The sequence below is a fragment of the Equus przewalskii genome, chromosome 15, assembly GCF_037783145.1.
Source record: "Equus przewalskii isolate Varuska chromosome 15, EquPr2, whole genome shotgun sequence".
NCBI classification, from domain to species: domain Eukaryota; kingdom Metazoa; phylum Chordata; class Mammalia; order Perissodactyla; family Equidae; genus Equus; species Equus przewalskii.
This window is the reverse complement of record NC_091845.1, coordinates 53,573,719-53,594,283: the sequence shown is the minus strand read 5'-3', so window position 1 is coordinate 53,594,283 and position 20,565 is coordinate 53,573,719. Positions and strand designations below refer to the sequence as shown.

The following is a 20,565-nucleotide window of genomic DNA, read 5'->3' as shown; positions in this document are numbered from 1 at the left end:
CGGTGTTGTGGCTGCTGGGTGTGGCCCCTCCGCTAATAGCAGACAGAGAGTTTTGTCTGCTGCCCGGGCGGAACTCTGGAGCTTCCCCTCCGGGCTGCAGAGCCAGCCTCTGGAGCTCCCCCCAGCCCCAGTTCTCTCCGAGATCTCCTGCAATCCCTTGCCCCACCGGGCGGGCAATGGCAGCTGGGGGTCACCTCGCCCTCTGGGATTCTCTCTGGGACTTTCCTGGAGTTGTGAATGCTGGGCGTGGCCCCTCCACTAATGGCAGACAGAGAGTTTTGTCTGCTGCCCGGGCGGAACTCTGGAGCTTCCCCTCCGGGGCATGGAGCCGGCCTCTGGAGCTTCACTCAGCCCCAGTCCTCTCCGAGATGGCTGGCAATCCCTAGCCCCACGGGGTGGGCAGTGGCAGCCGGGGGGCCAGCGTACCCTCTGTGATTCTCTCTGGGACCCTCTGGGCGCCGTGAACACTAGGCGGGATCTCCCCGTCAATGGCGGGGCGAGACTCTCCCCGCGGGCTCAGGTGTGTAACTCTAGAGTTTCCCTCTGCGTTTAGGAGTAATCGCGGGGGGTTTAGGTAGGGTTCTGGTCACCTGTTTCCACCGTCGCTCCTCTGTTGTGTGCTCGCTCCTGCCCTAGGTGTGTGTTGATCTTCTGGGGGCATCCGTTGGAAGAAAGCCGCTTGCAGGTACTAGGCTGTTCGGTCGGGGTCGGAGAGTTTTCACCTATCTCCACATCCTCCCGGAGGGAAGTCCATCCGCCTTCCGATGTATAGTCGCGTGGGTCTCTCAGATGTCCTGAGATGCTATCTGGATATCCTTTGTTAAGCGATGAGTGTCCAAATAATTGTAGACTCGAAGGGGGAGAGACAAAGAGGACTACTCATGGCGCCATCTTGGATCCTCCCCTCTATGTTATTATTTTTAATAGATACTTTATCAGGATTAAATTTCATTAACAGAGACCAAAAATGATAGTGGCTGAACAAGGTAGAAGTTTCTTTTTTTCTTATGTAAAAATCCTGAATCCGTATGATAACTCCATTCTACAGAATTCTCAGAGACCCAGGTTCCTTCCAGCTCATGAGAGTATGGCCCTTGTCCTCGTGTTTTAATATGGTGACTGGAAGTCCAACCATCACATCTGCCTTCCGGGCAGCAGGGTAAAAAAAAAAGAAAGGACAAAGGGCATGTGGCAGCTGTCATTTAAGGCAGGTTCTGAGAAGTCACATTGTAACACTTTGGCTTCACAATACTTAATTGTGTGACCATACCTAGCTGCAAGGGAGGTAGGGAAATAGTTGTTGTTTTTTTTTCCTGCGTTACCACATACTTGCATGAAAATCAGGGACTCTATGGCTCTGGAAGAAGAGGAGAGTAGATTGGGGGTAAACCCATCACCTGTGGCCCAGGTGCATGGCGCTGCTTTGTATGGCTGTTCTGTAGCCAGGTTCACCCTCTGTCAATTGCTGGGCATGTAGGTGTCCTCGGCGGCTTTGGCTGTGATAAACCATACTGTGATGCACAGCCTTGTGCCTAGTCTCTAGCCAGGGCCACTGCTAGATGTGGCTATTTGTATTACATTCAAATTAATTAAAACTTTAAAAAAAATAAAAATTCAGTGTCCAAGTCACAGTAGCCCCATTTCCAAGTCACAGTAGCCCCATTTCAAAGGCTCAGTAGCTACGTGAGTCTTTAGTGACTCAGTGGCTAGTAGCTTCCCTATTGCATGACCACATAGAAAACATTTACATCATTGCAGAAACTTCTCCTGGGTGACGCTGTTCTTGCTAAGGCGGCTTCTTAGCCAAGTGCACGGCCCGCTGGGCCAGGTGTGGGCTCGAGCTCGGCCCTCCTGGATGTCTCCACCAAGCTGCTTTCTACGGGGCCCGGCCTGGAAGCCGCCGTGGTCCTTCGCCTGCAGTAAGCCTGCACTCTGAGGGCGCTTTCCTCTTAGGTCAAATCCGCTAGGAGCTGGCCTCAGGAAGAGTCCCATGGGTTGGTGGGCTTACAGAAAGTCGTGATATGGTCGCGGTTTCTTCCCAGGTGGTGAGAGTGTCTGCATAACCTGCAGGCGGCATGGGCTGCTGATCCAGTTTGATATTCTTTTTGTGGGAGTGGGAGGGACTGAATCCCATCCAACCCGCCCCGATTCAGAATCGCAAAGATGGCACTTTGGGTGGCTGATTGCCTCTGAGTGTTGCCATAACGCAGGAAATGGGGAAGGGCTTAAGCACATCTTCCGAAAATCGTAGATATTTTTAGCTCCAGAATAGTTTAAAGCAGATTTAAATGCACAGTGGATAATGATAACTTTCACAGCTGAGCCATCTCAGAGGACATCTGCTCGCATGCTATTCAAACTCGAGCTGACTGGCTCAGTGTGTTTATTTTTCTTTTGACAGTGATAAGTGGAGGGAGAGAGTGAGGATTTCAAGATCCATCATAAGACGATTAAACTGGATTGGGGCCCAGCGTCCCTAGAAGAGAGAAGTTTACCCTGCAGTGGCACCCTGCTCCCTCCGGTGGGAGGTTAGATGTCTGGTAGAAACCGTGAGGTTGTTCTGACCTGTGTGCCCTGCGAGGAAGTGGCCGAGAGGGCGCTGAAGCCCCCAGGTCATGGATCTCCTTCTCTGCCTTTTCTCTGACTGCAGAGACACGAAGGTCAGAAGCACTGCTTTGGGGCTCAGGGCTCATCCATACAGCTTCTGCTTGGATGCTCCCAGTGACTGAGAGCTCACTCCTTTGCCTCTAAGTCTTTTCAGTTGAGTGGGGTCAGCTCGTGCTGTTAGAAAGTTCTCATCTTGACTCTGAGGTGGCCCCTCTCCGCCTTTTACTCGCTGGCTCAAGAGCAGCATGGTGGGATCTCCTCCCTGGAGAGGACTCCGGAGCCAGGCCGCCGGGGTTGAAACACGGCTCTGCAGGTCCTGACTCTGCCGCCTTGAGCAAGCTACTTGTCCTATGTGTCTGAGTTTCCTCGCCTCTCACTGTGCATAGTAACAGGACTTGCCGTGTAGGAATGCGGGGGAGATTAAATGAGTTAATGATTTATGAGGCTCTTAGAACTGTTCGATAAGGTTAACTGTTGTTGTTATTTTTATTATTTTTCCCCATCAATTTGTTCTCCTCCTCAGCCTACCCTTTTTGCCATGTGGGCCAGGGTCCTCTGTTCAGGGTTCAGGGTTCAGGATGATCTCTGACCCGGGGAGAGGTGGGGTAGCCAGGCTCCTACTGTGGGAGCAGCAAGGCATGGGGGACAGAGAGGAGCTTGCAGCCAAGAGTCAGGTCCTGGGAGCCTGTGCCGACTGCCTCCATCACCAACGAGGTGTTCTCCGCAAGCCACTGCACCTCTCTGAGGCCCCCAGGAGGAGAGGTACACGCTTGCCTGCGTTGTCACAAGAATTCCGATGAGACGGTGGGTGCAGGGGGCCTGGGGTGGCTCCCTGTAGCCACTTAGTAAGCAATCCCTCCCCCGCCTCTGTCTAGGAGCCCTTGTTGAACGGAAGTCCCTGCTGTCTCCCACTGAGTCTGTAGGCAGTTACTGGGGTTGGTTTGTCAAGTAACTTCCAGAATGGGTCACATCGTGATGAAGAACACAGTCCAGGAGGCATCAGAGAGCAATTTCAGCAATCTAACCATTTGGATCCTAGGCCTCCATACATTGCCATGGTAACTTCGATAAAACCATTTGATGGGTTCACCCAGCAGCTGGCCTCATGGCCTCTGTGGTCTGTCCCCCTGCATGTCTTCGGGTGTCACTCTGTTGCCCCAGTACTGTCCCGCTGCCTGCAGCCCCAGGGCAGCCCACAACTGCACCAGCTTCCCAGGACAAATGTGACCACCAGAAGGGCCTTGAAGAATCTTGTCCAACCCCTGAATTTTAGACCTGAGGCAAAGAAGTTCCAGAGAGGTAGAGTAATTGTTCCAAGGTGACACAGCAATGAGGCAAAATAAGAACCAGAGGCCCTCTGCATATCAGTGCTTGTGCCCCTTGGATCTCCCCATGGCTTCCGTGCCAGGAGGGGTGCCTGGGCCCGGATGGACCGAGCCTTGGGTGTTCTTATGGTCCCTGGCACCTAGTCTCTGCCCAGCGCCCTATCTAAAAGAGCTGGGTATTCCATCCTGGCTTGGCGGCTCATCCCCTCTGGAGCAGAGCTGTAGAACCAGAGTCCACCCCCCGCCCCCAGCATCTCTCCAGGCTCCTTCACACTGCCTCTCCCCTCTTCTCTTCCCACGGCACCGCCACACACTAAGTGCGCCAGCCAGGAACTGCCTCCTGCCTCCCTCACGCGCACACGCAGCAGGTAGCTGGGGGTGGGTGTTTGCTGTCAGGGGGCTGATGACACCTACAGTTTGCATCGTCTGTGTGGTGGGAAGGGGTTGGCACGCTCTTGCAGGTACAAGCAGAAGTTAGTACCTTATGAAAACTTAGGCTCCCTGCTCCGGCTGTTGATCCAGAATACCTGAGTCGTCCTCAGCTCTCCCTGCAGCTGTGGGCACAGGGTCTACACAGAGTCTGGCCTTCGGAGGGGAAATTGATGGCCTTGGGAGCCACGTCATTGGTCTGTTAGAGCGGTTAGCCTCATGGAGAGACCATCGAAAGCACAGGAATGCCGGGAATTTGTCTAAAACCTGCGTGTGTTCGTGTTAGCTTTCGGATCAGATTTAGAGCATTTTTTACTTTTTCCTTGTATTCATGGCAGTGAGAGGAATAGGCAGCAACCAAAGGAAGCTCAGTATTCCCCCGAGGAAGAGAAGAGGATGCGGGTGGGGCCTTTGTGCTCTGATCCCTCGTTCTCCAGTCCCCTTCATTCACCCTGGACGCCGGGAGGGAGGGTCCTGTTCTGTTGTCTGTTGGAAACAGACAAAAGCTTCAGGAGGCTCATGGCCTCTTTTCATCTCAAGCAGCTTCATGGCTTCGGTGTCCCTGTAGCCGTGTCTAAGTGGCCAGATCTGTCTCTCAGGGTGAGCCTGGTGGCATCAGTGCTGCGTTTGATGTATTTTATCAAAACCTGCTTATCAACCAAAGAAGGCATTTTTCTTCCCCAGTTCATTCTGTTTTTCACCTCATCCCTCAGATTTTATAGGCCTGATGTTTTATGAACTGTTCTGTCCCTCATTAATGAAACTTTATTGGGGGAAGGGGAGAAAAAACCTTATTTTAACTTATTTTCCATTTGTTGCCAATTAGCTTCACGTTTTAAGATCTGTCAAGGCACAAATCCACAATCCAGGTGTTATGGAAAAATGCTAGTTCGGTTAGACAGAGTCAGAACACTTGCATTTTTCCTGGCATCAAGTCTTCTTTGTGAAGGAGCTGGTAAAGCAGAGACAGCCAGGAACCTGGGGCCACAAGTGACATCCCAAATGACTGCCATCTGTGCTGCCATGCAGGCATTACTTGTCATATGTGGTTATCTGATTTTACCTGAGATCGAGGTCCGGTCATATGCCACCTCCTCTGTGCAGCCTTCCTTGCTTTGAAATGAAGCTTGTGGCTTCCACCATTTCTCAGCACACTCTTCCTTGTGTCTTGTAATGTGCTTTGTTGTGTCTCCTCTCACAAATCAATTGTCAACTCCTTGAGGACAAGCTGTGTGTCTAATTCTGTCTTTGCACCTCCTCCCTGGGGGCACCCTCAGCCCCCACCTCACCACCCCTCCCCTACCCCGCCCGTCCTGCCCTGTCCCTCCAGGGCCCATTGCAGGGCGTCCCACACAGTGTTTGCTCAGTACACATGGGTTGAAATGGAAATCAGATTTTCAGTCCCTCTTACAGAATATCACTTTCTGCTGAGCATACAGTGATTTGCACATTTGTTTTATTTTCCTATTAGGTCAGGAGTTGGAAAACTTTTTCTGCAAGGGTCAGGTAGAAAATGTTGTGGGCCTTGTGGACCCTGTGGCCTCTGTCGCCACTATTCGGATTTGCTGTTGCAGCACAAAGGCAACCCCCAGGCAAGAGGTACATGGGCCGGGTGCCTGGGTCCCAATACAACGTGATTCACAAAAACAGGCCGTTGGGCCTTAGACTGCTGACCCCTGGGCCACATCATCAGCTTCTGCAGAGGCAGGTCTGGTTCAGTCTGCCTCGTGTCAGCAGAGTGCCATGCAAACAGCAGGTGCTCCATAAATGCTGGTTTAGGGTTTAAATGAAACGAAAGGCTGGAACTTGAGTTGCGCATACGCAGATGTCGTGACCCAGCAATTCCACTCCCGACAGAAATGCCTGCACGTGGTCACCAAGGATATGTACCAGAGTGTCCATAGCAGCACCACTTGTAATGGCCCCAAGCTGGAATCTATCCCCATGCCAGTCAACGGAGAATGGATAAAGAAATTGCTCCCTGTTCACATAGTGGAATACAATGCAGCATTGAAAATAAATGTGCTGTATGTAAAAATATGGCTGAGTCTCACAAACATGATGTCAAATTGAGACCAAGAAGTCGGACACAAAAGATGACACACTATAGGATTTTATTCACATAAAGTGTAAACACAGGTGAAGCAAATCTGTGCTGTTAGAAGTCGGGAGAGTGGTTCCCTTTGGAGGGGGTGGTGACTGGAAGGAGGTCGGAGCGGGGCTTTCTGGGGCACTGGTTATGTTCTGTTTCTTGATCAGGGTACCGGTTACATGAGTGTGTTCAGTTTGTGACATTTCATCAAGCTGTCCACTTATGATTGGTATACTTTTCTGTATAAATGTTATAGATGAATAAAGCATTTGATTTAATTTTTTATTTTTAAAAGCAGTTTGTCCAAACAGTATTTAACTGGAGACCACTACCAACCTTCTAATTTTCTCACTGATGCTACTCAACTGCTGCCTCCTGCTGACCCCACATCTGGGCTCTTTGTCCTGTAAACGGGCACATAGAAGCCTGGTCCCTTCTTTCATCTCTCCCACTCACGGTACAAGAGCAGACCCCAGACATGTGCAGGAACCAGTGGAGTGAGTTGAGGGTGGAGCCAGTGGTCCCTGCCTCGGTCTCCCCCCACCTTCCCGACATCCTTATCTGGAGGGGGTGTGTGACCTGTCTTGGCTTCCTTGTCTGCTCCGCAGAACATCGTAGCGGTGGGAGCCGGGTTCTGTGACGGCCTCCACTGTGGAGACAACACCAAAGCTGCCGTCATCCGCCTGGGGCTCATGGAAATGATCGCCTTCGCAAGGATCTTCTGCAAGGGCCACGTGTCCACGGCCACCTTCCTGGAGAGCTGTGGCGTGGCCGACCTGATCACCACCTGCTACGGAGGCCGGAACCGCAGGGTGGCCGAGGCATTTGCCAGAACTGGAAAGGTAGTCCCTGGCCTGCCCTCCCCATCCCCTCCTCCTCACGTGAGACTCCTGGGCTGGGGTGGGCTACAGCCCAGGGGAGATGGAGCCCAGGCGAGATGGAGGCCAGCATTCCTTGTTCCGGGTAGTGTTTACCTGCCAGCTTTCACTTAAAAGTACTTAAGTCTTACATCCTTGAACGTCTTTATCTTTCCTTGGCTTGCTGCAGAGGATTATGGCTCCCCTCCCCCACTCTCCTCTCTAAATAAGTTGTTCTCTGGTGTTTATGGTAGATTTTTTTCATCCTTTGTTTTTAAGACCATTGAAGAATTGGAGAAGGAGATGCTGAACGGGCAGAAGCTCCAAGGACCTCAGACTTCTGCTGAAGTGTACCGCATCCTCAAACAGAAGGGGCTGCTCGACAAGTAAGTCTCCCCATTGTCCATGGACCAGAGAGACGGTCATCCTCCCAGTCCTATCGTGACGCCAGCCCAGTGCACACGAGCACAACTTTTGACAAGCGTGTGCAAGACTTTACTGGATTAGTTTTGTCCCTTGTGTGATGTGAACATCTACGGCAGGAAACATTTACTTACCCTGAAAATGAGCATTTATACAAAACACAAAACCAGGCTCGACCACAGTGGGAAGAGCTCAATTCTATAAAGCATGTTACAAAACATGAAGTTTGAGATCCTGGTTTGTTCTGCAAGGGTGTTTGGTAAAAGCTACATAGCATAAGTTTTAAATGAAAAAAAGATGTAGTCTTGTTAATGTCAAACAGTTCAGAAAAGAAGGAAGGCCAAATCACCCCAGAATGCTGCTCCCGGAAGTGAGCGTGCTGAGGATTGGTGAGCAGCGTTGCAGTCCCTCCGTCGTGTGGACGGGTGGGTGGGTGCATCCAGCCTCCACTGCCCTCCCAGGCTGGTCGTGTGTTACAGGTGGGCTTGGTCAGGTCGATTTGCTGCGTGATGGTGGAGGAAGCCCTGAAGCAGCACAAAAACTACCCAGCTTCTCGGAGGCTGCTCCTGGGCCCCACCTGCCCCACAGCCCTTTATTTGGTCGATTTGCCAAGCGTTGCTGCATAATCGTGATGACAAGTACCCCACCTAGTGAATGCGTGTGCAGTGTAACCCGTGTGTGCTGTACTGTCCGGTAATGCTCTTTGGGAGAGGGAGAATTTGGTTGCCTCGGAGAGGAGGGAGCCGGGCAGCTGAATTGGTGCTGCCCGTGTGGCCAATCCAGAGCGTGCACTTCCCTCCGAGCTGGGAGGTGGGTGAGCATGGCATCTGCTGGGCTTTCTGCTTGCGTGTCCTTCATCCTCTGCAGGTCAGTCCGGATGTCTGCTGGTCCCAACCATGCGTCTTTGCCTCACCCTGTGCCCAACTTTCCTCCTCCTTGTCCCTGGTGTAGATTGATCAGCCGTCGCATTCCATATTGAAAGTCGAAGATGAGGGTGGACGGGCACTTGTCTTCCTTCTTTAATTTGCATTTTATTTTTCCGAAATGGCTTTTGAAACCAGCCAGGCAGAGACGGAAGTCATAAACAAGCCTCCAGAGGAGGAGAATTGCCTTTAAATCGTGACCGAAAGCAAAACACCTCTGACATGCATGGTTTTCCCCGTGTGCTTACCAGCAGACAGTGATGTGTCTGTGTGTGGTTGGTGTACTTGAATGACAGCAAGTCGTCATCAGGAATTTTAAAAAGTCTTAAAAAAATACCTGAGTGTTTGGCGGTGGTGAGTATCTCCTGAGCACAGTTTTAAAGTGGCATCTGTGTGCTCCCAAGGCGTGCCTTAGATAGCATTCTAGGAATTGACCAGTTGACTAGATGTTAGTCTGTATTCATCATTTCACTCCAGGAGGACAGGGGCTGGAACTGGCGTTCTGGGCTCAGCACCTGCCCGTTTTCACAAGCAGCTGTAATCAAGCAAGAGAAACGGTTCTGAGCAGACGCCTCTCCTCAGTCATCTTGCATTTTCTTTCTTCCGGTTAGAAATTGAACAGGCTGTGCCTCTGCTTAACGAGGTCCCTGCCAGGTGGGAGGGGCACCACCCTTCTCCCAGGCTGGAGCGTGGATTCCCGTAGGACGCGCCCTTCCGCTCGCCTGCTCCCGAAGCTGCACAGGCAGAGCTGAGTTCTCCGTTCTCCCTTTCCACCACCTCATACCTGGATTTTCTTCTGTTTCATTCTAGCCATCACTCCTCTGGTCTTCCTCTATTTCCTTCTCCCCTCCCTTCCCTTCTCCATTGCTATAGAAGGAGCAGTGCACAGGAGGGCAGATTTAAGGCCACCTTGTAGCTCACTAGCCACGTGGTCTTGGGCAGGTCCTATTTTAATCTGCTCTATGCTCTAGTCTCTTTATGCACAAAAATCAAACTGTAGACCAGGTGATTGCCGTGGTCCCTTTGACCTCGACTATTGTAACTCAGAGGCCTCCTGCTCCGACAGAATGAGGTCCTCAGTCCTTTGGTTGGCATTGAGGCAGCCCTCCCAATCCGGTACTAACTTCACTTCCCACCAGCACGTCCTGTTACCCCTGCAACACCTTCTTTAGTTGAAGTGGACTTCCCTTTGCCCCAGCACCTCCTTCTCACCCTGAGTGCCTCCGTCCTCCTGCTGTTTGCCTGGACCCTCCCGACATGCATCTCAACCCTCATCACCGTGAGGGGAGCCGGGTCTGTCCTCAGAGAAGCCTCCTTTCATCTCCTCCAGCCACAGAGAACTTTCCCTGCTTGGAACTTATTGTTCAGACCAGCGGTCAGCCAACTTTTTCTGTAAAGAACCACATATTAATCTTTGCAGGCCACGTACAGGTCTCTGTCGTATAGTCGTCTTCTTTTTCTCCTTTTATAGCCCTTTGAAAATATGAAAATCATTCTTAGCTCACATGCAGTACAGAAACAGGTCACGGGCCAGAGCTGCTTCTCAGGCTGTGGTTTGCGGACCCCGGGTTTAGACAACATTGCTGCTCACGTGCTGTGGACTTATTACGTAAACATATAGTTTTACTTTAATCTCCATATTTGGAGATGGGAAGCATGTACTTTTGGCAAAAAAAAATTTCAAATTATACAGAAAGTCGCAGAGTGAAGAGTGAGTCTTGACCGCCACCCCAAACACAGGTAGCTCTCAGGGTTCAGTGACCCTTTCCCCCGAGCCTTGTCGTTTGTGTAATGAGTCCTGTGCTCCACGTTCGCCTCTGCCCCTCGCTTTTCTTCACTTTAGGATATGTTTGAAGATCATTCCACACCTGCTCCTAGAGATCTCATTCTTTTTTTAATAGAGGTAGAATTGACACATAACATTATATTAGCTTCAGGTGCACGTCTTTGTGACTTGGTATTTGTACAGCAAAATGATCACCACAGTAAGTTTAGTGACCTTTCATCACCCTACATAGTTATATTTTTTTTCTTGGGATGGGAACTTTTAGATCTTTCTTAGCAACTTTCAAATAGGCAATACAGTATTATTAATTATAGTCACCATGCCGTACATCACATCCCCATGACTTATTCGTTTTATAGCTGGAAGTTTGTCCCTTTTGACCCCCTTCATCCATTTCACCCACCCCCTGGCCCTTGGCAATCACCGATCTGTTCTCTGTATCTATGAGTTCAGGATTTTTTATTATTGTTTTTTGGGGTTTTTTTTAGATTCCACACATAGGGAGGACCTCTCATTCTTTAATAGCTGCAGAACATTCCACTTTATGGGAGAACCACAGTTTATTTAACCAATCTCCTCTTGATAGATATTAACTTTGTATGGGGTTTTGTGCTCTTATAAAATTTCTTGGGGCTGGCGCAGTGGCACAGTAGTTAAGTGCGCACATTCCGCTTCGAAGGCCCAGGGTTTGCTGGTTCGGATCCCGGGTGTGGACCTACACACCACTTATCAAGCCATGCTGTGGCAAACATTCCACATATAAAGTAGAGGAAGATGGGCACGGATGTTAGCTCAGGGCCAGTCTTACTCAGCAAAAAGAGGAGAATTGGCAGCAGATGTTAGCTCAGGGCCAATCTTCCTCAAAAAAAACCAATGTGCTTTATTAGATTTCCATATACATGTGTCTTTATGAGAATGTGTGAGTATAAGTATTTGTATTAGTTTGCTAAAGCTGCCATAATGAGAATACCACAGACTGAGTGGCTTGCACAACAGAAATTTATTTCTCATAGTTCTGGAGGCTGGAAGTCTAAGATCAAGGTGTTGGCAGGCTTGACTTCTGAGGCCTCTCTCCTTGGCTTGTAAATGGTGGTCTTCTCCCTGGTTTAGGGCGCCGCCCCCCCCCCCCCCCCCCCCGCCCAATGACCTCATTTTAACTTAATCATCTCCTTCAGGGCCCTATTTCCAAATGCAGTCCATTCTGAGGTCCTAGGGGTGAGGACTTGATCGTAGGGATTGGGTGTGTGGGACCCAATTCAGCCCATACAGCGTTGGAAGCTCCTTGAGGCCTGGGGCCTTGTTTGTAACACTGCACATCCCTGCGCCTCGGTGAGGCCTGAGACATCTTAAGTCCTTAGTGTCCATTAGTGGGATGATTCATTGATTGGTTTATGTCAATATTTTTCTGTGAAATATGTTTTTTGTCCTCCTTTCACCTCTAATCTTATTTAGAGAGTTCCCCAAACTGATCTGATTGGCCTTGTGGCATTTTATATTATAGAAAATAGCATTTAGATGGGCAGTATAGCTTAGTGGTGGGTGTTGGCTCCAGAGTCAGAAACTATGCCTTAGTTTCCTCATCTGTAGCATGGGGATAATATTATCTACCTCATAGGGTGGTTGTGAGGGTTAAACAAGTTACTTGTCCATAGAAATCACTCCTTTCCCTCACACTCCATATCTCTTCTTAACATCTTATCTACAGAATACATTTTGGAAATGCTGGTCATGAAATTTGGGAGTACTTTTGGCTGTGAGAACAATGCCCAGTTAAAAATGCCTTGAACAATAGGGTTATTTTTCTCTCAGAACAAGGAGTCTGGAGGTAGACATTATTGATGTTGTCTCAATGCCTCTGGGTTAGAATCTCAGTGATCCTGTTACCTTCCCTCAAAGCCGCAAGATGGCTGCAGCAGCTCCAGGCATCACAGAGTCACACTGTTGCACTCAGCAGCAGGGAGCAAGAGCAGTCTGAGGTAGCAGATTTTTTCTCCATTGCTTTTCAAGAGAGAGATATCTTCCCTAGAAACCTCAGCAGATATATTATGTCTTGCTGGCCAGAACTTGCTTACTTGGCTAATTCTGTGTGAAAGAAAGGCTGGAAAAGTGAACATTAGGCCATTTCCAACTTTGGTAAGGAGAGAACGGGGTTGAGAATGGCTTTGGTTGGCCACTCATCACCTGCCACCCTGCTTTGGGGACACACAAGTTGTTCTCATCTTAGGAACAGGAAAACTAAGCCATGGAAGGACAAGGCAAGGGGCTGAAATCTCCAGACTGTAACTCCCATTCACAAGAATTCATTCAACAAATACTCACTGAGCACCTGCTCCTTGCTGTGCCCTGTGCCTGGCCCCAGGGATGCAGAGGTGAACAAAACAGACTTGGATCCTGTCCTCCCAGAGCGTGCAGTCCAGGACCCAAGGCCATCAGGTGGCTGCAGTTATTAGCTCTCATTTATGGCTCACCCGCCATATGCCAGGCGTTGTACTGTCTACTTTACGTGTAAGTCAGTTAATATAACGGTCCCGAGCCACCAGCCCCATTTCTCAGATGCGCAAACAGGGTCAGAGGGCTGGTGAAACCTGCCCAGAGTTCATAGGCTGTGGAGTCAGATTTGACTGTCTACCTCACTCCAGAAAATAACCAAACATTCTGTACCTTAAAAAACCCACAGTGAGGGGCTGGCCCCGTGGCCGAGCGGTTAAGTTCGCATGCTCCGCTGCAGGTGGCCCAGTGTTTCGTTGGTTCGAATCCTGGGCGCGGACATGACACTGCTCATCAAACCACGCTGAGGCAGCGTCCCACATGCCACAACTAGAAGGACCCACAACAAAGAATATACAACTATGTACCGGGGGACTTTGGGGAGAAAAAGGAAAAAATAAAATCTTTAAAAAAAAAAAAAAAACCCACAGTGATAGGCTATCATAAAGACATATGGCCTTCCAGTACTGCTTGCTAGTCTTAAATTAAGTTGTCATTATAGGATTCTAACTAGATAATTTTCAGAATGACCTTTAAGAGTCTTGATTCTGTCAAGTTCACTTTGGGCTGTGCGTGTGTGTGTGCACATGTGTGTGTAAATGCCTGATTGAAATTAACTTAGTTATTTCCTTAGTGATTCCTGCCAGAAAAAAAAATACTTGCTGAGCCAGCTGTACCTTGGGATGATATTGTCTTTTCTTCCAGTGAACTATTAGCCCACTCCTTCGTACCCTCATCCAGTTCAAACTTTCATTTATACCCGTGTTCATATCTTAGAAGAAAAGGCAAAATAAATCCAGCTTCCAACATGAAATCGGTGCTTGGCTAATTGTGGGTCCACCTCGGTTCTTGCAGGAGTGTCCCAGGCCTGCATTATTTATGTGATGTGTGGGCTGCCTCATCTTCATCCTTGAATGCTCCTTTTTGTAAAAGGGAGAACAATACCTCCTTGCAGTTTAAAATTTATTCTCCAATCTTTTCAAATAGTGACAAACTTAGACTCATTCCAGATTTGACCAAGAGCCTGAGCCACAACCCTTTATACAAATGACCACAGCTTACCCTGTCAGGGTTATCCTGTGACTTGTTTGTACACAGTGCACTGCCAACGATCAGGCAGAGGATGGTTTCGGTTGTACCAAGATCTTACAGCCGCATTGCAGAGGTTCTCTGCAGACCAAATAATAAAGGGATGCAAAAGATGGTCCCTTTGTTTTCCAAAAGTAGCATGCTGATCTGCAATCTGTTAGGCAAGACAGAAAAACTAACTTGTTCTGTGTGGTAAACCAGATGGCTGAACTTGTCTTTTCACATTTCCCCCCATCTAGGTTTCCCTTGTTTACTGCAGTGTACCAGATCTGCTATGAAGGCAAACCCATCCAGGAGATGTTGCTGTGTCTCCAAAGCCATCCGGAGCATAGATAAAGCGAATCAGGCAACATGTCAGGGAAAGTGCTGCTTTTCCAATCAGTCTTTTGGGTTCAAATGGAAACCGGGACTGTGGCAACAAGATGTTTGCTTGACTATGATCCCATCATGGATGTGTATGAATTTTTACAGGTTCGTTTTTGAATTGCTAGAAGCAGTTCATTGGCTAAAATGTACTGGTCAACAACAAGACACGTCTGTGGATGTGTGAGTGTGTGTTCATTGCTCGTTCTGTGGATGTTTCTATGAACCAAAATTAAAGGTCCATTTTAAAAATTACTTTTGAAATTTTCCCCCTGCAGTATCTTATAAGATTGGAACTATCTCAGCTAAACTTTTTGGATCTAATTCATATGTATTTGAGTGAAGGAATTTTTTTTCTCATTCTTTTGATGTTAAAATTTAACCAGCGTTAACATGGTAGAGTGGAGGAGCGAGTGTGTTCAACGATCAACATACTGTAACTTTTAAACACTATCTCAAAGCCAGCATAATTAACTTCTTCGATTGTGGATTGATCTTTTTTTTTTAACAATTAGATATTTTTAATTGGTGGTCTACTTATGTATCTTCCTCTCACTGCAGTTTTCTGCATTTTTAGCCTCTTTTATCTTCATTAGCTGCCAGAATGTGCTTTCACAGAGGCCCAGGATTGGCAGAAGACAGAAAGCTAAACTGGGATTTTCCTGCTGTGACTGACACATTCTTCTGATTAATGACACTTGTATGATGCTTTCTGTTAGGTAGTACTTTTGTGCAAACATTTCCTTTAAGCCTCATGGATGCCCTGAGAGGGGGCTGCTATTATTCCTCTTTATAGATGCAGTCACTGTGCCTGGTGACCTGGCGAGTAGGGGCAGAGCCAAGAATCAAGTCCAGTGCACTTCCACCCCACCAAGGTGCCAGAACCTTCTAAAACGTCACTGGGCTGATTTGACCTCCAGCTAATTGGTTGTGGCACTTGCCATATGCGGCCTTTCCTGAGGCCATAGGAGGGCTTCCTGCAGCTGAGATTTGTGTGGGTCGTTGTCTGGACAGATGCCACTCCAAGTGTGGTCCTCGCTCCATCAGCTTCATTGGGAGTCTCTTAGAAATGTACCTTCCCAGGTCCCACCCCAGATCTCTGAACTGGGGTATGGGATCCATGCTTTAACATGCCTTTTGTGTGTTTCTGATGCTCACTACAATTTCAGAACCACTACTTGAGAAAATTTTTTTCAGATTGGCATTTTTCCAACCATGTTCCATAGGAAATGAGTATCCTGGGATCCAGTGGGTGTTCCCGGTGTTCCCTGGCAAGGTCAAGTGGGTTTGGGAAAAGCTTTGTCTGTACACCGCTCTTGAAGGTATAGAATGTATGTCAGTGGAGCCTGTTTATTTAACCCAGCAAGTCCCAAACACATTAGGTTATGGAGATTTTTTTGGCAAGGAAAGTTTCCAGGGAACACTGTTCTAGGCTGAGATGACCTTGGGACAGCTCAAGTATATCCTTCACTCCTGGCAAGAAATTAGGGTGAATAACTAACCACCTGTGGTATTGTTGGTTCTGAACTTTTACAGTTCAGGTCTGCCATGAATCTTTGATGAAGCTTTAAGGTGACACTGTCAGGTGTAACCAAGTAGATGTCAACCTCGCTGAAACGCACATTATGTGGAATAAGTGCTTTTAATTCTAGAATTAGAATTGGAATTACTGTATCTTCTTAAATAAGATTGGTTTCAGGATAGCATTACAGTTACGTTGCATAGCACTTGATAACTGTTAAGGGAACCTATGAATGTCACTTATATATTCATGGATTTTCAATCACTTTGTGAGATTCTGACCTTTTTTATTTTCTGGTTTGGGACTTTTTTTTCCTTCTATATCTGAAATCACTGTAGAATAGATTTTTGTGGGAATTTTAAAAACTCTATCCAGAACATTTTGGGGGGGCATTTTCAATCCCCATACACAGAGGTATATTGAAAGCACACGAAGTGGCTCTGAGTTCTGTTGATTTTAGTGCCACTGTTAAGCTAATCAACTTTTGATTGTCTCATGATTAATCTTTTTTAAAGTTTGTATATAGGTAAAAAAGTGTTAATTTTTAAGATACATAAAGGGCTGTAAGCTAATTGTGGTGTCTATTAAGTAGGATAATTAGATGTGCGGATTTAGGATTTTGTCTTTTGTATATTCTCATCTTCATCCAGCTTCCTACTCTGGGTTTTGTACTTGAGTGTTTTTTCTTTACAAACCCTCTCTTTGTCAAGTCCACTCTAACGTCTGCTGAGTGTACCTCTTGAACATACTTATAATATTCTGCACATTATGGAAAAAGGCAAATTTTGTAAGTGTATGCTCTGCTAACTGTAGATATTTATTACCCTATGAGTTATCTATTTTTGTAACCACCTGTGGTCCATCATTTAATTCACGTTTCTTACTATTATGGTAATAGGGAGAGAGACGTCTAGAAGAGAAGCTTAATTTGTATGATTTTAGCCAATCTGTGAATGTAAAAACTACACTGTTGCCTTGCTCTAACCCAGACTACTACAATGTGGAACAAATATCTATCTTGAAATCCATCCTAGCAGTTAGAGTTGAGCTAAACTCCTTCTGGCTTTTCACTGAAGTCTTAACTATAACATGGCCCCATGGCATCGGCCCAAGGACAGGTGAGGTGCCAGCGCACAAAGGGATCTTTCCTTTTTCCACTAGTTCTCTTCTGAGAGCCTTTTACTTACATGTGTACTGTGTCTGTTTACAGATTGTAGGTGGATATAATTTAAAAGCTTGATTGAATAAACATGTAACCCCCTAAACCTGTGCTACCGATCCTATCTTTTTTTAAATCAGCTTAATTAGTAGTTTTATTTGTTTAAGTTAGCTCTTTTATTTTCCTCCTGAGTTGTGTTGCATTTACAACAATAAAAAGGCCATTTTTAAAAGAAAGGCTTCATCTCTGATCCCAGTCCTCAAACACATCTGTTTCCATTTGTCTGTGTTCCTTTTCATTGCTTTCTGATTTTTTTAATATGATTATCGTTGTAGGACGGAGGCCTTCCAGGTCCAGCTGGCCCGTGGACTAATGAGCTCCCCCACCTCAAAGGAAAGCTAGGAAAATATAACCTGTGTCGTTTTGTATATAAGGCTGACCTCACAAAAATGGGAGAGAAATCCCCAGGAGTCTGAAACAAGTAGGGGGCTGACAGGTGGGGTGGTAATGCCGGGAGGTGGCTCTGGGGCTGCCAGAGGAAAGAGGGGGAGTGCTTTCCGTTACCAAGGGTTTGAGTGTAAAGCTCACGAGGGAGCTAGAGCCCTGCAAGGGCTACGCTGTCGGGGGGAAAATGGGCTAAGAAGCCCACGTAGAGGCACAAACAAGGAAGCTTGGCTCTAGGTGGAGAAAAACGTCTCTTCTGAAAATTTGTAATCGTGAGTCCAGCACCACAAACAGGTTTTGGGTTTGAATTTTTATATCCAGGAAACCACAAGCAAAAAGTTAGCGTAAAAACTGGAACTTATGCCAGTAACACCAGTAGATAGTGGGAGAAGCAAATACAAAAACACTGCAGAAATCCCCTCTGGATCCAGGCTCCACAGACTTCCCATGTAAAAGGCCCCACTGAATATGCACTTAAAAAAATAAAATAGGGGCCGGCCTGGTGGCACAGCGGTTAAGTTCGCATGTTCCTCTTCGGCTGCCCAGGGTTTGCGGGTTCGGATCCCGGGTGTGGACATGGCACCACTGTGCATGCCCGGCTGTGGCAGGCGTCCCACATATAAAGTAGAGGAAGATGGGCATGGATGTTAGCTCAGGGCCAGTCTTCCTCAGCAAAAAGAGGAGGATTGGCAGCAGTTAGCTCAGGGCTGATCTTCCTCAAAATAAATTAATTAATTAATTAAATTAAATAATTACAAAATATTCATTATAAGTGACAGGTAACAGATTTTTTTAAAAAGAAGAATGAGATGCCCAGAGTTTCAGATAATTAATTGAGCAATATGATAGATGCTTTAAAAGATTTTTAAAAATAAAGACATAAAAGGAAGATGTGAGTATTAAGGACAAATCACTGTGGGAAAAAAACTCCAACCAAGCAGACTTGAAAACCTATTAGAACATCTAGAAATGAATGTAATTTTAAATTATGTCATTGGGCAAATTAAAGAGTAGATTTGACAGAGCTGGAGATGGAATTGGCAAACTGGAAAATAGATCTGAAGACATTAACAGAAAGTAGCAAAGAAAATATTTGAGAACTTAAGAGGTGAGTAGAGGATAAGATTCAACAAACGTCTGATAGGAGTTCCAGAAGAGAGAAGAAGGAGGGGCAGTTATTTTTAAAAGGCTGACATTTGTCCAGAATTAATTGTATGCAATCAATTGTGTATTATTTTCCATAATATATTTCCATTAAAATTTTACCACATAATCTTTATAACTTTTTATGACTACATATAAACTAAGTCAATGGCAAACTTTTTTTTGAGGAAATATTGAATGAGGAATTTATAAGCATAATAATTCTACTTATTTACTGAAGTTAAGATTGATTGAAGCTACTGAAGCAAGCCATGCCACCTTTGTTAGGATGGGCGGTACAATACTGGGCCAGACGTGGTCCCAGCTCTTGCTTCCCCAGCTCGTTAAGTCACTTAACTCCTCCTTTGGAAGTTCATTTTCCTCATGGAAAGTGGGAATAATACGTATTCAGTCTAGCTCATAGGACTACTGTTAAGGTCAGTGAAAAAGCAGGAAATCAACATTTTTTTTTATTCCTTTGAGGAAGATTAGCCCTGAGCTAACATCTGACACCAATCCTCCTCTTTTTGCTGAGGAAGACTGGCCCTGAGCTAACATCCGTGCCCATCTTCCTCTACTTTACATGTGGGACGCCTACCACAGCATAGCAGGCCGAGTGATGCCATGTCTGCACGGGGGATCTGAACCAGCGAACCCTGGGCCGCCAAAGCGGAACATGTGCACTTAACCGCTGCACTACCGGGCTGGCCTGGAAATCAACATATTAAAGGAGAAAAATTATATTATTAGCTGCTTGTGGCAGAGACAGTGCTATGTGTTCACTAAATTATTTCAATTATTTCCTGAGATACACAAACTACGTGTGTCAGCCTCCCCAGCAGTGAGGTGACTGAGTTCTCACCAATGACATAAGGAAGAAAAACTGTGGCTTCCAGGGTCCACGTTCTGTTTGATTCTTCATTCTCTCTTCTGTGTGCTGATTGGATATCAATCTCCAGGAGGACCTGGAAGCCCCTATGTTGAAGCTGGTAGAGCCTCTCTGAGCCTGGATTCCTGCATGACGACGTGAAGAAAATTCCCCTACCCTCAGTCACATAGGTATAAAAAGAGTCGTTACCGTGTTATGCCACTGAGAATGAGGGCTTGTTACAGCAGCTAGCAAAACTTACCTTAAGATGTTACTAAGAAGATGTTTGAGGAGTTACAAGAGATGGAACTTGCAGAAATGTCAAGAGATTGGGGGAAGTTTATCCATTGGTCACTATAGCCTCATAATGTCTATTTTGGCATTCCTCGTTTGGATGTGGGAGGCCGTGTTGGAATGTGGGTGGGTGCACCTGCTGGTGTGTCTGTCTGTTCCTCTCCTCTCCAGGACTAACTCTGGCTAAGTCCAGACTTTGTGTATATAATTGTTCCTTGTTATCCAGAATTAATGTCAGTAAGTTCCAAGATTTATAACATGTTTTTCTTTAACACTAGAATGGCATTAAGATATCTTCCTCGTTTCAAAAGATTTTAATTAGAAATGTCAGATTATAGATAAGTCCACATGCCAGCTGTCATCTCTGAAAAACATGTCTGGCTGAAGCCAAAAGGAATGGCTCTTAAGCTCCCCCTCAAACACTAAGGAGTGAAACATCTCTGAATTTTACACATTGTGAGTGAAATAGAGCCGCTGGAAAAGTACCTTATCACGGAACTTAATGCACCCTGTAATTTGTCAAGTTGGTGTTATTTGACTTGTTGGAAATGCTTTTATGCTATGATACGTGTTATTTGCAATTCTTTTTAGTTCTTGCTCTTACTTATTTTTAAATGACTTTTGAATGGGTAACACAGTCACTTGGTTCAAACAGAAAGCCCATTTCCCAAGTAGCCACTGTTATTAGTTTCTAACATGCTCTTCTAGAATTTCGTTTTACATAACTATATCCATATTCTTATTCCCTTCCCCA

At 46.7% G+C, this 20,565-nt stretch overlaps 1 protein-coding gene across 2 annotated transcripts in view; it reads left to right on the top strand.

Moving 5' to 3' along the window:
* The window catches only part of GPD1L (glycerol-3-phosphate dehydrogenase 1 like), a 59,569-nt gene extending 42,257 nt beyond the window's left edge, over positions 1-17,312 (top strand). For both annotated transcript variants that reach the window (XM_070575899.1, XM_070575900.1), the window contains exons 6-8: positions 7,062-7,295; positions 7,590-7,696; positions 14,258-17,312. In XM_070575899.1, the coding sequence (XP_070432000.1) occupies positions 7,062-7,295; positions 7,590-7,696; positions 14,258-14,354 (438 nt within the window). In that variant the 3' untranslated portion in view covers positions 14,355-17,312. The remainder of the gene's footprint in view (positions 1-7,061; positions 7,296-7,589; positions 7,697-14,257) is intronic.
* Positions 17,313-20,565: the final 3,253 nt, after the last annotated feature.